Source organism: Podarcis muralis, chromosome 5, assembly GCF_964188315.1.
Source record: "Podarcis muralis chromosome 5, rPodMur119.hap1.1, whole genome shotgun sequence".
Classification (NCBI taxonomy): Eukaryota; Metazoa; Chordata; class Lepidosauria; order Squamata; family Lacertidae; genus Podarcis; species Podarcis muralis.
The window spans coordinates 12908285-12925797 of record NC_135659.1 but is presented as its reverse complement, the minus strand read 5'-3'; the positions used below and the strand labels follow the sequence as shown (position 1 = coordinate 12925797).

Below are 17513 nucleotides of genomic sequence, written 5' to 3'. Positions count from 1 at the left end.
CGCCTCGCACCGGGGGGAGGAAACCTCCGTCCTCCGACTGCGGGGCTCGCCCAGCGGGGAGGGGGCAGAGCCCAGTCCGAGCCGAGCCGAGCCCACCTGCAGGAGACCCGCGCGCCTGGCCCGGCTTCCGCAAGCCGGGGATGGCACCGCGGCTACCTCGGGCCGAGCTCCGGGCCGCTGGGGGCCGCCCGCCGCCCCTTGCCGGCGGCGCCCACCTCCCGCCTCGGAGCGCAGCGAAGGACGTGGCGCCCTTGTGAAGGCTGGGCGCAGGGGGCTTCCCAGCCCGGGCTCCGACGGCAGCCTCGGCCCGCTGCAGCAGCCAGGTAAGCGCTTTCTGCCGCGTGCGCCCCGCGCGCACGGAGAAGGCGGGAGGCCCGCCAAGCCAGGAGGCACCCGGAACCCGGCCACTCTCCACGGCTTGCCGGGCTGCGGGGTCTGCCAGTTCCCGCGGGCGCCTTCGGGGCGTCCAGCAACCGCTAGAGGGAAGAAGCTGCGCGCGGCGGGAGGGAGCTGCAGGCCCAGCTTGCCGGGAGGCGTGGAGGGGGAGATCCCAAGCGCCCTGGCCCTGACTTTCCCCCCTCCGGCCCTTTTTAAAGCGGAGTCGCGGGCGCACCTGCCCACCCTGCCTCTGTGGGCCATGTTGGACGGCCTGAAAATGGAGGAGACTCTGCACGACGCGCTCGAGCCGCCTCCGCCGCAGCCGACCTCCCTCTCCTCTGTGCTGGGTGAGTGCCAAAGTTCCCCGCGCGCCGCAGCCGCCGAGGCAGCCCCTTCCCAAAGCGAGCCCTGCTTCCGTGCCGGATCCCTTCGGGCGCCGGAGTTGCTCCGCCTGCCTTTCTGTCCCGCGGGACCTGCTCGTTTGATCCCGATCCCGAAGGAAGAAACGGAGGACAAGGCGGCGCCTGCAGTCTCGCCAGCCCGGCGGGGTTCAAACGACCAGCTCCGGGGTGCGTCTTTGGTGGAAGGAAAAGAGGGCGGGGGGAGCGGTTTTCTCCGTAGTGGGAAGAAAATAAGCGTCCCAAGTGCCTTGGCGAGGAAGGAGAGAGAGAAGGGACCCCTTGCAATCTTCACCATCACCCACAGAATTTAAGAAAGAACCTGCCCAAATAGCAATATCTATGTCTTTATTAGTTTACTTACCCAAGCCCACTAACACAGAGAGATCTATGAGGTTAATAACTAGTACAGAAATCTTGTTCTGTACACGCTGCATGGAGCTGGTGCGGATAATCATCACGCCAGGGCTAATAACGTTTCTTGGAAGGGAATAGCGGAGAACTTCTTTCCTCCTCCTGCACGGCAGTTGTTCCTCTGCCGTCGTCGTCGGCGCATCTTCTCCGTCGGCTCACTCGGCAGCGCCGCGCAATGAAAGCCTCTTTGTCCTGGACGTTGCGCGTTTCAAGTTTCCAGGGTCGCGCAGTGGGCAGATGGAGAACATCGCGACCACAGGTGGCACGGGATTGTCCCGGGATGCGGTTGTCCCATCCGAGGACAAAAGGCAACTTTTGTCTCGACGAATCATCTCTAAATGGTAATATAACCAGGACCGCAAATTCTAGGCTGGAAAGATCGATTCTGTACCTAAGAAAACATGGATAAAATTTGAAATATTTCGCCCCTTCCAGGGAGCAAAATCTTGGTTCTGTCTTTGTCCTTCCAAATATACAGCCCCAGGTGCCCAATATTTTCCATCCTGGAAGGGGCGGAAGGGGACTTCGGGGAGAAGCGCGCCTTTGAATCGTTTGTTCAAGTCACCAAATGACCGAGTCTCAGAAGTGTATTTCACATTGTATTTCGAAAGAGAAGCAGATATGAATAAGACACCTTATTTTAGAAGAAATTTTCGTTTAGAATTCGAGGCCTTTTTCGTTTTCGCTTCGCTTTGGCCCGAGGGCGGCAAACATTCGCTCAGCCTGAATCTTGCCTCCTTTCTTCAAGTGCGATAGGATTTTATTAGTCACAGCCTTAGAAAAAAGTAAACCAAACGAACAAAAAAGAAAACCACAGAGCCCCCTTTTTTTGTCTAAAATCCAGCTGCATTTTTCTAAAAAATAAACTTTCTTTTCATAACGCCTCGATGGCGGGCGGGATGCTCTGCATCTAAGCTAAAGAGCGTTTTGACAGCGGCTCAGGATCCCGCGCCCTCGTTTTGAAAGGACATTAAACATCAGCTCGCCCCTTACTGAAAACGGACATCTTTAGGGAGAGAGAAATCCCCGTCGGGGTTTGCAAGGGACGCGATTAGTTTGGGAGATGTAAGGAAACCAGATAAAACTTGTGGGTTGAGATGGATCGGCGTGCGAAGGCGCCCCGTCGCAAGTCCATTTGGGGCTGCGCAGATTCCCACCTCAACGCCATAGCCTTGTTTTCTCCGACTGGCCTCAGGCCGGTGTTTACTTTCGAGCCGCAGCCCGACCCTAACGCACGTTCTTAGCCGGGAGTCCTGTGCGGCTCCATGGAACTAAGGCTGGGGCGCACGGGAGGTGGGGAGCAGGTCCAAGGAACCAGAAGCGCCTCCGCCCCGTCGGAGAAAACGGATTTGAGCCCCCGAATGGCGGCTGCCAAGGGCTGTCCCGCAGGCTGGAGTAGTTCGTTCGCGCGGAGCCTGCCTAAGCGGCCCTCCGCGGCCGCCCCGTGCAGCGAGAGCCGCGCGCCTTGTTCTCCAGTCCGCAGCGCGCAGGGAAAGCGGGCGGCGGAGGGGCGGGCGCCACTTTTCAGCTCCCTTGCACCGGGGGCAAGGAAATGGTGCTTGCCCCGAGGGGACGGCAGCGGGAGCAGGGGGCCTCCCTGGCCGTCGGGCTGAGGTGCGCCTTGGATGGCGAGGCTGAGGGGATGGGGCGATCCCGGGACGGCTCCTCACGGCCCTCGCGTTCGTTGCAGGGGGAGCCCCGGCGCGGGCGCGCTCGGTGTGCGAGGGCTGCGGCGGCATCATCGCGGAGAGGTTCCTGCTGCGCCTCAACGAGCGCCTGTGGCACGAGCGCTGCGTGCGCTGCGCCGCCTGCCAGGATCCCCTGCGAGGCACCTGCTTCTTCCGCGACCAGAAGCTCTACTGCCGCCTCGACTACGAGAAGTAAGTGCGCGCCGTCGGGGCGGGCAGCGGGGCCCCGCGCTCACTTTAACCCAAGACCCGCGAGCGGAAGGCGCGTCGGAGCCAGAAGGCGCTTCGGAGCCTGTTCCCACGAGCGAAGCGCAGCGAAGGCGCGGGGCTGCAGTCGAGGAAACCCGGGCGGCCCGTGGGGTCCAAGCGCCCAGACCCACAGGGACCTGTGCGCCCGGAGCGCTCGCGTTTCCTCTCCAGGCTGCAGTCCTAGGAGACTTGGCGGGCCAAAGCAGCGGGAGGACTTGGATATGAATAGGCTCGGGCTGCCAGGAGACACGGGATTGCAGACTTAGACTCGGGGCACAGCTTGGTCTGCCAGTTGCAGACCAGGAGTGTGATGGGGGATGGCCTGTGCCGGCATCCTGCGGGCTTCTTCGCGCTCCCGGTTGAACGCGGCGCATCTCGCTTTAGAGGGAAGGAAAAGGTTTCTCGTCGTGGCTGGAGTCCCTCCACCCCCACCCCCCCAGTAAGGACCAACTTGGCAGTTACAAATAGACAGGTGCCCACTCGACAACACCTCAGCAAATCGTCTCTAGGACAATGGGGCAAAACTCTCTGGAACTCACTGAAACTGAGGGGGGGGGGATAACAGCTCCCCACCCCACGGTTTGAGTGAGCGCTGGTGAATGAATGCTGCCCTTTCCTATTAAGGGCAACCTGAGAATAAACAGGAGTCACAATTTGGCTCATGGCTTCACACTGCAGACATGTGATCTTGCTGCAAGTTATCCTCTGTATGCAGCTTCTGATTCCCACACCTAAGTGATACCCATGTCTTCTGTGAAGGAGAGTGCCCAGATTGAGGCAAGGGTGCAACTCTCAAAGGGAGGGATCAGTTAAAACGGTGCCTATATATCTATATATTGCTGCATTCTTTCCTGTTTCCGTCAAAGCGCTACTGGTCAGATGGCCCTATTATGTCCCTCACTTCAGTGTTGAACTGACTCTCATTGCAACCCATAATAGAGCCCTGTGGGGTCGTGTGGGTCCAGCATCCTGCTACATCCAAAGGCCTCCAGGAAACCCACAAGCAGAGGATGGGGGAAACTATCTTCACACATTCCCCCCTCCCCAAGAACTGCCTCCAAAATGGATGTTCCGGTTACCTATAGTGACTTATTTATATAGCAGTTCTCTATTAATCTGTCGAATTACCTTCCACCTTAGCTAAGTGCTTTAAACAGAAAGCCCCTATCCATCCATACATTAGTGGAGTTTTACAGGGTGGGACAATTGAGGCACCCAGTTTCAAACTATGCCAAGGCTGACTTCTGTCCTCCTGAGGCCCATGGTTCTAGGACGGATTTATCTGTGAGAAACAAAGCAGTTTTTCAGAATAGTGCTGGTTGTGTCAAAACTTGTATCATATTCTGTAGTCCTGAAATGGAAAGGGTTTGTGTTAGAATTTCCTTAACTGGTTTCATTCAGTGATTTGTGGAAGTGTTTTGCTCATATCATAGTGTTGAGACATCTGGCGGTACTGAATGCCCAGACACACCTACAAGAACCCTGGGTTTTCTCCCATGGCTTTACGGAGTTAATGTGGATTGGCAAGAATGGGTGGCATTCAACTAAGTTTTACTTGCTTAGGTGAACTTATTTCAATGGGTCTACTCTGACTAAAACCATGTGCACAACGGTTGTAATCATAAGAGATTTAGGGCTTCTCCAGATTATCTGTTTGCAGGGTATTCACCCTGATTTACCTGCACAATGTTTACACAGAGGTTATACGATGTCTGCTATTTATTGAGCATACGTTTTTATTTGTTTGTGGGGAGGTTATATGACAGTGAGTATTCATCCTGATTTTTTTGAGGAATATGCATTTCCATCAAATTCCTGCTACCCCACACTTTTTAATGCACTCCCTTGCTACTTTCTTAACCACAAAATGCACTTTCTAAAAAAAGGGGATGTGTTGTGCCAGAGCACTTGAATCCACTTTAATTGCGCAACCTAAATTTCCTGGTATGCAATTGAACCCCTCCTGCAAAACATTGACAGCCTGGAGGCGACCTGAGATTGTCCTTTTAAAGCACTTAAAGGTAAAGGTAAAGGACCCCTGACAGAAGTCCAGTCGCGAATGACTCTGGGGTTGAAGCGCTCATCTCGCTTTACCGGCCGAGGGAGCTGGCGTTTGTCTGCAGACAGTTTTTCCAGGTCATGTGACCAGCATGCCTAAGCCGCTTCTGGAGAACCAGAGCAGCGCACAGAAATGCCATTTACGGTACCTTCCCGTCGGAGCGGTACCTATTAATCTACTTGCACTTTGACGGGCTTTCGAACTGCTAGATTGGCAGGAGCAGGGACCGAGCAACAGGAGCTCACCCTGTCACGGGGATTCGAACCGCTGACGTTCTGATCGGCAAGCCAAGAGGCTCAGTGGTTTAGACTTAGAAGACAGTGACAGTTTTGGTGATGCTGAGCAGATGCAATTGCAGACAGCTGAATAAAAAGGAAGGGGGTAGCACCAGTAATCCTTTGTGTTTCCATACTAAGAAAATGATAGGTTGTTTTTTTAAAAAAAGGAGTAACAACCAGTTTTGACCCAGAAGACACTTTTGTGGCAGAATACTTTCTTTACAGAGAGAAAGTAATGCCTAGGAAGGTCTCTAAATCGTAGCCAGAGGGTTTGTCATTAAGCTCTGCGCCATACACTGAATTTAACCCTGGTATTGTCTCCCAAAAGAATCTGAGGGAAATGTAGGGATTGCTAACAGAAAATGTTCAGCACCTTGCCAAACTACAACCCTCAGCATTCTTTGCAGGAGATCACTACCATTAAAGTGACATAAAACTGATATAAATATGTAATGTCGATTTGCATTTAATTGTAATGGAATTACAACTATTAATAACATCTGTGTCGGCTTGAATATTTTTTTTTTTAGTAAATATTTTGTTCCTGCTTTGGGGTTCTTCCCCTCTCCTGACATAGCGCAACCCAGCCTGTACCTTTTATTTGTAGACTTATCCAAATGGCAGTTCCCCTGGTTAGATTAAGGGCTGGATTTGCAGTGGGCATAGCAGAGGGAGAACCTATCACTCATAATTTCTGGGTGCTTGCCTCCATTAAAGGCCTGCTGTTCTGTGTGAGTTTATGTCCATTGCTATTTGGCATAGGAATGCTTGGTGCCTACAATACACTTATGTTGTGTTTGGAGTAACGTGACTACTCCTTTGGAAATATTAGAATGGACGAACGTTTTGTGAATACCTGGTTGTTGTTGTTGTTCAAAATAGCATTTGTCAATATCTTTGCTGTGTGTGCAGCAGGAGATTTAGTTCCGTTTGGCTTGCAAATGAGCTCCGTGTAGCTGGGAAATTGGCATGTTCTAGGGTCAGAGTTATACTGTTACTCGTTCTGTTCTCTCTCGACCTCAGTTTCTTTGCAGGGCCATATTGCAAAGAGACCTTGAGCAGGTGCTGGGAAATGTAGACAGTGAGTGCAGGGAAAGTTCACTCATTTGAAGGGCCACTGCAACAGACAGTTGTTGCTGAAGGACATTCTCTGCCCGTGAGGCATGGCCTTCAAATGTCACATGCCAGGTATATATGTTTGCAAGTGATAATTAAAGCATAATGCTTGTGAGAAGAAGAAAGGCAGCGTGCCTTCTGTATGAACCAAATAATTAGACAAAAGGGTAATGTTGTTAAGATGTACTATTGCACCTTTTGCCTGTTTCCCATTGTCTGAAAATTTCACTTTGATTGCAGGATCAACTTTCTGTGCTGTATGATAAAACAGAATAATTTTCTCTTCTCCTGCTTCTGGCTAAACTCTCACTATTTTTTTTTTAAGTTATGGTGACTAGCTGCAGAGCAAACCTATCATAATACAGTGGTGCCTCGCAAGACGAAATTAATTCGTTCCGCAAGTTTTTTCGTCTTGCGATTTTTTCGTCTTGCGAAGCACGGTTTCAGAAAAGTTTTGGAAAAGCTTCAAAAATCACCAAAGTCTTCAAAAACCTCAAAAAAGGCTACCACACCGCGTGCTATGAGTTGCTCCTCGAAGTCAAGTCGCAACTGTATTAACGGTGTTAAGAAAAAGGAAACAAACTTGCAAGACGTTTCCGTCTTGCGAAGCAAGCCAGCCCATAGGGAAAATCGTCTTGCGAAGCAACTCAAAAAACCAAAAACCCTTTCGTCTAGCAAGTTTTCCGTCTTGCGAGGCATTCGTCTTGCGAGGTACCACTGTAATAAATAATAATTTTATTATTTGCACCCCACCCATCTGACTGGGCTGTCCCGGCCACTCTGGGTGGCTTCCAGCATAAAAAAATAAATTAAAAAAACCCTAACCTGTCTCATATCTGTAATTATACCACTATGATTACTTCCATCGACTGGCCTGGGACATTTTGGTATCTGATACAGAAAATCTAGATGGCACTTTTGCTTCCACTAACTGGCATGCTGGGGAACGATATACCAACAGAAAGCTTTCCTGTGGAAGCTTCATTGAAACGAGCAACTGCTCTGTGAAAGTGCTGCCATTTCTACAGGGCTTGTGCAAAAACAAACAAACAAACAAACAAACAAACAAACAAACAACAGCTTCCTAGTGGTGAGTCAGATTTGTCTCTTCCCTTCTGCCACCTTCGAAGGTGCCCCAAATCTGCTAGCTGAGGTGTCTGCTTCAGCAGGGGCATAGGAAAGGGGGTGGGGGGGCGGTCTGCCCCAAGTGCCATCATGGAGGGGGGTGACAAATTATCAAGGAACAATTCCTAAAAAACTAAAGAATTACATTAAAAACTTTTTTTTTGTTGAAAATGCTCTGCTCCAAAGGTCTTATCTTACTACACTAGGGATTATATAGCTACATATGAAATTCCATGCATATCAGTTAATATCTTGACCCTCCTCCACGAAAATAGCTGTTTACTTGGCCGTTTTCCTATGTCGTGAAGGCTGAAATTTCAACAAAGCATGTGCCTTTGCTAGACTCTTTTCGGGCACCTGCTATAAAAGCATTCTTCTTTAGGCAAGCATACCTAGATGCTTAGGAAGTTGAAGTAATTTTAATCTTAACATTTTAGCTTTTGTATGTTTTAAAGTAGGATTGTTAATTTTTCTTGATTTTACTGCTGTGGTGGTTTTTTGTTTTGGTAAACCACTTTGCAGTTTTTAAAAAAATAAATTTTATTAAATAGATAAACAGTAAATGTAAATAAAATAACACAAGACAAAACACAATCCATCCTGTAGATTTAAGTATCTGTCCATAGTCACCTACTCTTGTTATCAGAGGCTCAAAATCCACATTCCTTTGTAAGAAAATATGAAATAACGTAAAACCATTTTTGCAGGCAAAAAATAAAAATAAAAAATCAATTGGGGGGGGGGGTGACAAGAAATTTCGCACACCGGGTACCACCTGAGTTTCCTACGCCTCTGTGCCTCAGATAATCTTATTGTCTGGTAGAACTGCCCCTGGTTCCCCAAAGCCTTATAGTTTTCCAGTTGCAGGGTTTATGCTGTGCTCCCTATATCCACACTGCCCCATGATAAGTTGTTAATTATATGCTATTGGTTATTAGAGTGAAGGAAAGAGTATTCCTTTTTTCTTTCTTTATGTCTTCTTTTACTCATATATATATATTTACAGTAGGAAACAACCTAGCCTTCAAGCAATTGGAAAAATGTTCTGTTCCTACGGCCTTTTCTATTGCAGGACATCAGAATTAAACAGGTTGACGATTGTGACTGTGAAGCTGTTTTGGGACCACTCTTCTCGGATTGTTCTTTCAAGGGAAGTTTTTAAGGGAAGTTCAGGGAAGTTTTTAATGTGTGACATTTTAATGTATTTTTAATCTTTGTTGGTAGCTGCCCAGAGTGGCTGGGGAGACCCAGCCAGATGGGCGGGGTACAATTTTTTTAAAAAAATTATTATTATTATTATTATTATTATTATTATTATTATTATTATTATTATGTGCCCGTTTAACCACCCATTAAGCAAAGGGTGTGTGGGATGTGATAAGAATGGGAACTACTTCACAAAAACGCAAGCAATAATCTGATGAATGAAGTTTATCCAGGGTGAAACTGGATTGATATTCTGCTGGCTCCTTGACTCTCTTAACAGTGGCAGGATTCGACTTGGCGTCTTCTAAAGTTTGTTTTCCCCCCAAAATTTTTATTGGTTTTTACATTATTATAAACAAACAAACAAACAGACAGACAGACACACACACACACACACACACACACACACACACGACAAACAAAAATAACAAACATAAATCATAACCTTATTGGAAATTACAGTTATTAACTTTGTTAAATGACTTCCTCGCTTCCCCTTGGTTGAATTACATTGCATATCCTTGTAACGGTTTTCCAAACTTTCTTAACAGTGGCAGGATTCGACTTGGCGTCTTCTAAAGTTTGAACCACTTTTCTGCCTTCCCAGCAGGATTGCAAACAGATTAGATTTAACTGCTGTTGTGAATGTTCTGTTTGTTGTAATTACTGTTTTATTTTACATGGTCATGGCTGAAACAGCAAAGGCTGGCTGAGAGGCTAGAGACTGCAGCCTTGGTGTCTTCTTTAGATAGGAAAAATGAAAATTAAGTTCTGTTGGTGGGGATTAAGAATGCGCGTCGTTTGAGTCACAGAGACAGCCCAAGGGTCTTTGATTTCTGTCGCCTTTGGTTTCTTTGCTAATGACTCAGCTGTATAGTTGAGATAACTAGTTCATAGCAACTTTCGGATTTTAGTTTTGGTTCCTTCCACAAGACAGATTTGGTTACAATGGTTTAGACGATATGGGACATAAACAGTGCAAAGGTAATAGAAGACAGCATATTCATTAGCACAAGAGTTTGATAAAGGCTACAGGCCAGATTGAACAAAGCAGTTGAGCTGAAATTAATTACACAGGCCACAGAATGAAATATTAAAGCAACTATTGTAGGGATGCTCAAAATATTGGTTCTTGCCAAATTCCACTTTGAGCTGGCCTCCTGGTTCGAAACATAGGTATCCTTCAGATTTCAAACTTCTCCAAATTGTGCGATGCAGTTCTTTAGTCAGAAAGCTGCTTGGATTGCTGGCTTAAAAGGGTTTGGTTTACTGCCCTCCTTCAAAAAACACCTCATATACTAAAAGTATCTAAAGGGCAGAGCTCAAATGAAATATACTGCATGATTTTATTTCTCATATATCGAGGCACATGGTCACACCAGTATATGCAAATGTCTGGCTCATTGAAGACTATATAGAACCCTTTTTCTCAATAAAGGCAGGGCATACTTTTATTTTTATATATCTGTATCATTTGTAAAGGGAATTTTTGCTATTATCCCTTTGGAACTGTGCTGCATCTTTGTATTTTTGTCACTTCATGATTTGAATTTCAGATTTTTTTTTTGTTTACTTTCTTTTAGTTGTGTTTTTACTTTCCCCCCTAACAAATCAATAAAATGTTAACTTTTTAAAAAGCTGCTTTTAAAAATGTATATTTTAGGATAAAGTGCCTTTAAAAATGCAGACAGAGAGAAATTACACGGCAAATTTAGGGCAATATAGGTTGAAAAGTTTGTGTTTAAATGGCATTTAAACTGATTTCTTTTTTTTAAAAACAACAACAGAAAACCTTGCAGATTAATGCAAAAAGAGAATGAAATGGGCTTACCCATGAAAACACGCAAGAGTAACACAGACCTGAAATAAACAACGCTAAGCATTAACTAATAAATAAATACAAATTCTGCTGAAGTTAAGCTTTTGTTGTTTTTTTAAGTCCCACCAATTTCAATGCAGCATATTAGAAGGCATGTTTGGCACACCCATTGAAATCAATGTTATTTGAAAGTCCTCAGATTTGGCTGGATCATGTTTCATAGTACAGTACATTGTTTATTGCTTTCATTTTATGTATCAGTGGTCTCGTTAGATAGTAAAATTCATGTTAAATTGCTGTTTTAGGGGTTGTTTTTAAAAGTCTTAAAGGATTAATCCATTTTGCATTACTTTCTATGGGAAAATGCGCCTTGGTTTTGGAATGCTTTGGTTTTGGAACGGACTTCCAGAATGGATAAAGTTTGAGAACCAAGGTAAAAAGGTAAAGGTAAAGGGGCCCCTGACCATTAGGTCCAGTCGTGACCGACTCTGGGGTTGCGGCGCTCATCTTGCTTTATTGGCCAGCTTCTGGGTCATGTGGCCAGCATGACTAAGCCACTTCTGGCGAAGCAGAGCAGTGCACGGAAATGCCGTTTACCCTCCCGCCGGAGCGGTATCTATTTATTTACTTGCACATTGACGTGCTTTCGAACTGCTAGATTGGCAGGAGCAGGGACTGAGCAACAGGAGCTCACCCCGTTGCGGGGATTCGAACTGCCAACCTTCTGATCGGCAAGTCCTAGGCTCTGTGGTTTAACTCACAGCGCCACTCGCATCCCCGAGAACCAAGGTACCACTGTGTATATATATAAAGAGAGACTGCTATGAACCCTTTGGGTCATCAGCTTTGGTGGGGAGCTGCCACTTTGTTAATGGCGGCCAACAATGAGCACTTGAAACAGCTGCCTCTTTGCCTGTCGTTGGACTGGCACTATCTGCAGTTCTTGCACCAAATACTTTGGAGCTGCTCTGCTGTTGAGTTCAGCTGGCTGACTGCCAAAGAAGTGGTTTGGGAAATGTAATATGTTGTTTCATGATAAACGAATGATTCCATTGCAGTGCAGTGTGACTTTGCCAACATTGTTCGATCAAACCCTCCACTGGCAACGCTTACGTTTTGCAGCAGAAGGAACGAAGATGGAACAGGGCTGTGTTTCATCGCGGTCGGTTTTTGTGTGAGCGGGAATGGAGTTTGGGTACCAACTTGGAGATCAAAATGACAGCTGTGACTGCTTTTCCGAGAACTGCTTTTACAAAACCGCAATCACAATCATTTACTCAGGCTTCCATTTTACTGGGGGGGGGGGGGAATAAAATAAAAACCACATTTGTAAGTTTTAGTCACTTGTAGCTAAGGTTCCAGATGATATGAAGCATGCTGTCCCAGAGCCCTTGTGACGGTAGAGAGCAGGATCTGAGTTCCGGTTTAGTCAATTGTTAGTTCAGTTCTGAATGCTCTTTGGATCATAGCTGTCAACTTACAGATTTGAAAATAAGGGACCAGCCGCCTTGAAAATAAGGGATCAGCAGCCAAAATAAGGGATTTTAGTCAACCAGCAGCCAAACGAAGCCTCAAGCGGTGGTTCCCACAGCGCAGCAACCCGGCAAAGGGGATGCAGCAAGGAAAACCACTGTCACCTCTCCGCTGGGAAGCGCTGAGCAAAGGCGAGTCCCCAGGCAACGCAGCCGATTTGATTGGCACAAAGCATGCAAGCTCCACCCCCCAGTCGTTCTTAGACTCCTTATTGGGTGAGCAATGCAGCCAAGCAACACAGTTGGAGCCTCCCTCCTCCCTGGCTGGCAGAGAGGGAGGGAGAGGAGCTGCTTCCTTTGAAACCCGGGAAATTTAAGGGACATCATTAATAAGGGACAGCAGCGGGACACAGCGCTGGGATAAGGGACTGTCCCGCCAAATAAGGGACGGTTGACAGCTATGCTTTGGATGAATGATTGACCAAGATTTTTTTTAAACTGAGTGCCTGCACAGAATACAATGAATTAAAACAGAAGAGGTAAAGCAGAAGATTGAAGGCATCCATGTCCCAACACCATTCTTTCACTAAAGGACGCTGCATCTTCTTTCTGGCTTTCATCTAACAAACCAAGGATGTGAGCAGTTCATCACAAACCCAAACTGAAAAGCCCCTCACAAAACCGCAAGGACTTCATACAAACACACACACCTCCATAAACTTCACGCCAACACATGGGAACACTTCGCACAAGCTCACGAATACAAAAGCACACACCCAAAGGATTCACAAGCAAATAAGAACTCATAATCAGTGCTATTTTTCTAGGAAAAGAGGTACTGGAACTCACCATGAATGCCTCCCTCGTTCTCGTAGAGTGGCAATGGCGCCCACTTGAGAGGTGCCGAAACTAAGTTCTGGAGAGTTCTAGCCGAAAAAAGCCCTGTACCTCATACTCATACAAATGCACAAGCCCTCACAGAGTCATACATCTAGGACCTTTTTCCAGCGTTTCATTCAATGATTCCTATCTATATCAAGATTTATTGAGAAATAAATGAAATATACCGTATTTTTCTGTCTGTAAGACGCCCCCATGTATAAGACGCGCCCCTTGCTTGCGGCAACAACCAATTGCCAGTCCACCCTCGGCACTATCCGTGTATAAGACGCCCCCTGATTTTTGACCTTATTTTTTAGGAAAAAACCCTAGTCTTATACACAGAAAAATACGGTATTGCATGTATGCAATTACGGCAGCTAGAATACTCACTACTGGGAAAACCATGGCTTTAACTATACGGACCTTTGTTGGCAAGGTGACGTCTCTGCATCTTGAGAAGTAGAGACGTCACCTTGCCAACAAAGGTCCGTATAGTTAAAGCCATGGTTTTCCCAGTAGTGATGTATGGAAGTGAGAGCTGGACCATCAAGAAGGCTGATCGCCGAAGAATTGATGCTTTTGAATTATGGTGCTGGAGAAGACTCCTGAGAGTCCCATGGACTGCAAGAAGATCAAACGCATCCATTCTTAAGGAAATCAGCCCTGAGTGCTCACTGGAAGGACAGATCGTGAAGCTGAGGCTCCAGTACTTTGGCCACCTCATGAGAAGAGAAGACTCCCTGGAGAAGACACTGATGCTGGGAAAGATGGAGGGCACAAGGAGAAGGGGGCGACAGAGGACGAGATGGTTGGATAGTGTTTTCGAGGTTACCAGCATGAGTTTGACCAGGCTGCAGGAAGTAGTGGAGGACAGAGGTGCCTGGCGTGCTCTGGTCCATGGGGTCACGAAGAGTCGGACATGACTAAACGACTAAACAACAACAACAACAAAGAATACTCGTGGCGAGAAACTGGAAAAGTGAAACAACACCAACAATAGCAGAGTGGCAGACATTTATGATAGAGTATTTGCAACTAGCAAAACTGATGGGAAGAGTTAGAGGAGCTTTAAATCAGAAAGTATATGGAGAATGGAAAATATTTAAGGAATATTTAAGACTATACTGTACAAATAATACCATACTAGCATAACTTGAAAGATACCTGTAAATAAAAAAAAGTAATAAATATTTTGTTGGATTATATGAAAAATAAATATGATATAACATAAAACTGTGTGAGAAAACAATGACAGTATAAGCAGTATAATGAGAACGATTGGAAGTTTTATATCCAATTTTTTAATTTGATTGTTATTTGAGAAGATGCAGTTTCTTTTTGTATATAGTTTTTTCTTTTCTCTCTTTATCTTGACTCTTTTTTCTTTCCTTTTTCTTCATTGTTTCTGCTGTAAATGATCTTTTATGTCTGTATTTTAAACCAATAAAGATTATTAAAAAAGAAAAGAAAAGAAAAGAAAAAAGAAAAATACAGTATTTCCACTCTTTGTCTTTCCTAGGAACCTACATGTTTAAGGTTTGGAATAGATATAGGTTACCAACCAGACTTTAATATCTCAGAGCATCCATTACTTCTTGATCTCAGGATCTTAGTTGTGTAACCTGATATTTGTAGCAATTTTGTATATTTTACTTATTTTGTGTGTGCGCGCACAAATTATCTTTTAACGTCAGATTTTCAAATTCTGCTGTTCCCCAAAGAGGGGTGTGTTTTGTGATCAGAGTATGGGCTATGTTCTTTATCTTTAACGCTGAAAGTTGTGGGAAAGCCTGTTGCGTTTCATTGTTAAATGAAATGTTTTAGAGATGCCATCTCTGAATAGCTTTCTTAGTCCCATTAGTCCATGATCAGAGAGAAGTTAAAGATTACCCATTAAATTTCCTTGTTCCATTTCCTCATTGTATTTTTTTTAACAGTTAGATTCCTTTTAATTTCATTCCAAATACTGAACAATGTTTCGGTGCAGGGATTTGATTTAATTATTTCTTTGTCTGATTGTGTACAATGCCAGTGCTGAGGATCTGTTTGTCTGGAACCAGTTTTTCAAAATCATCAGCATGGCGGCCTGATCATTCACATTCATAGATGGGAAGGCCAGTCCAGTGGCGTAGCGTGGGTTGTCAGCACCCGGGGCAAGGCAAGTAATTTGTGCCCCCTAACCCGTGGATTTGCCCTAACCCCAGATGTTGCGCCCGGTGCGGCCGGGCCCCCTGCACCCCCCACGCTACGCCACTGGGCCAGTCCACAATCCTTAACTGTACTGGATAATGCTTTCCTAGCCACTTTTAGTTCTTTTCTTATTCTAGAAAAAAACCCACAAACCTCCATTTTTGCCAGTTGTCAGTTATTCTGAATGCCTGCTGTTGATTTGTGCATTTCCCACTTAATATCTTTTTACAAAACATTGCAAAGAGGCAGCCAGTGAAATCTAAATGCTCATATTGTTTTTCTTTGGCAATAGGGAGCAGTCATACTGGAAAAGACTTGTGTATAATTCAATAGGGACCAAAGTGGGAAAGATGTGGTGGCTATAGAGGAGAAGGGGAGGGGCTAAAGAGAGAAGAGGCGTGGTTATAAAGAGATGGGAGGAGTCAAGTAGGGAAAGAGCTTAGTCAGCAGAAAAAGGGTCACTGCCATAAGCGGATCAGTGAAGTTCTGTGCTGGTCCCGGGGGTAAGGTACCTTGGGTGTAGCAGAGTCCACACGAAGAGGGGCAAGGTCCGAGGCAGAGAGCCGGGCGGTGAACAGGAACGCTGGAACAGGAGGCTGTGCAGGGAACAGGAACACCGGATGGTCGGGAACAGGAGGCCGAGCAGGGAACAGGAGTACCGGATAGTCAGGAACAGGAAGCCGAGCAGGGAACAGGAGTACCGGATAGTCAGGAACAGGAGGCCGAGCAGGGATCAGGAACGCAGGAAGGTCCGAAGCCAACAACGACGTTGCTCCCGCAACCTGGGGCCGGGCTGACTGGGCTTTTATCCTCTTCTAAGGCCAGGGGCGGTCCCGGCCCCCAGGAGCCCCGCCTCCTCTGGCCTTAAGGCGAGCACTCCTCCTGGGGGCAACCAGTTCCCTTCGCCTCTCTGCTCTAAGCCTCTGCAGATCAGGAGAGGCCGAAGGGTTACTGGGCCCTGGAGGAGGCTCACCTGTGGCCACTGAGTCGTCAAGCCTCTCTGGGGCCAGAAGGGCTTCACCTGGGGCCAGCTCCTGATGCACTGCCACAGGTGCAGGCTCTTCAGCATCTAGGCCTTGCCCCAGTTCAGCCGGCCCTGGAGGCGGGGACTCCTGTGCAGGCTGGGATTCCTCTGTTTCATCCTCCGAATCGGAATCCCAGGCCATCACAAGTTCTGTCCCTCAAGGCCCTCCAAAAATCTGGATGGAGTTAAAGGTAAAGGTAAAGGGACCCCTGACCATTAGGTCCAGTCGTGGCCGACTCTGGGGTTGTGGCACTCATCTCGCTTTATTGGCCGAGGGAGCTGGCGTACAGCTTCCGGGTCATGTGGCCAGCATGACTAAGCCACTTCTGGTGAACCAGAGCAGCGCATGGAAACACCGTTTACCTTCCCACCAGAGCTGTACCTATTTATCTACTTGCAGTTTTGACATGCTTTTGAACTGCTAGGTTGGCAGGAGCTGGGACCAAACAACGGGAGCTCACCCCATCACGGGGATTCGAACGGCCGACCTTCTGATCGGCAAGCCCTAGGCTCTGTGGTTTAACTCACAGTGCCACCCGCGTCCCTTCTGGATGGAGTTACAGGCTTCTAAATCATTTGGTTGAGGGGCATACGGAACGCGGGCTGCTCTCACCCAGTTTAAGAACTCTATTTTAGAAAGAGCAAAGAATAGACCTGGATTCCCGCCATTCACTTCATCCATGATTAGATTTGTGTCTAGCAATTATCATTGTATAGGAAGGAGCAGAGATGATGGATATTTGGCAGCCTCAGTGTTTGGCTTATTCCCATGGATGAGGCAGACATGCCAAGCAAACACCTCAGCTATGTCCCATGTTGACAGGCATAGGACTCAGCTAGGACTTAAGCTGAGAGCGGTTTTGGATGGTATAGTTGTGACGTACTAAACTACATCTAGGTTGTGTGTGTGTGTGGGGGGGGGGAATCAATAGGTTCTTTCTCCCCCTTTTTTCTTTTGAAGAGTGTTGAAGAAGTTACAATAAGCTGCCTATTTATCCCAGTACAGTAGAACCTCGGTTTTCGAACATAATCCGTTCCAGAAGACTGTTCGACTTCCAAAACGTTCGGAAACCGAAGCAGGCATTTCTGGAAACATTTACGTCCAGAAAACTCAATACGGAAGTCGCGTGGCATGTGTTTGAAAACCAAAGCAATTACTTCTAGGTTTTCTGCGTTTGAAAGCCGAAACTTTCGACTTCTGAGACGTTCGAAAAC

General features: G+C 46.8%; 1 protein-coding gene across 3 annotated transcripts in view; it reads left to right on the top strand.

Annotated features, from left to right (window-relative positions):
• LMX1A (LIM homeobox transcription factor 1 alpha) overlaps positions 1 to 17513 on the top strand; it is a 74266-nt gene that overhangs the window by 252 nt on the left and 56501 nt on the right. The window contains exons 1-3 of one of the 3 annotated variants that reach the window (XM_028732469.2): positions 73 to 323; positions 597 to 725; positions 2881 to 3070. In XM_028732469.2, coding sequence (XP_028588302.2) covers positions 638 to 725; positions 2881 to 3070 — 278 coding nt within the window. In that variant the 5' untranslated portion in view covers positions 73 to 323; positions 597 to 637. Of the gene's footprint in view, positions 1 to 72; positions 324 to 596; positions 726 to 1009; positions 1532 to 2880; positions 3071 to 17513 lie in introns of those variants that run through there. The other 2 variants (XM_028732470.2, XM_028732468.2) reach the window with 2 other exon arrangements.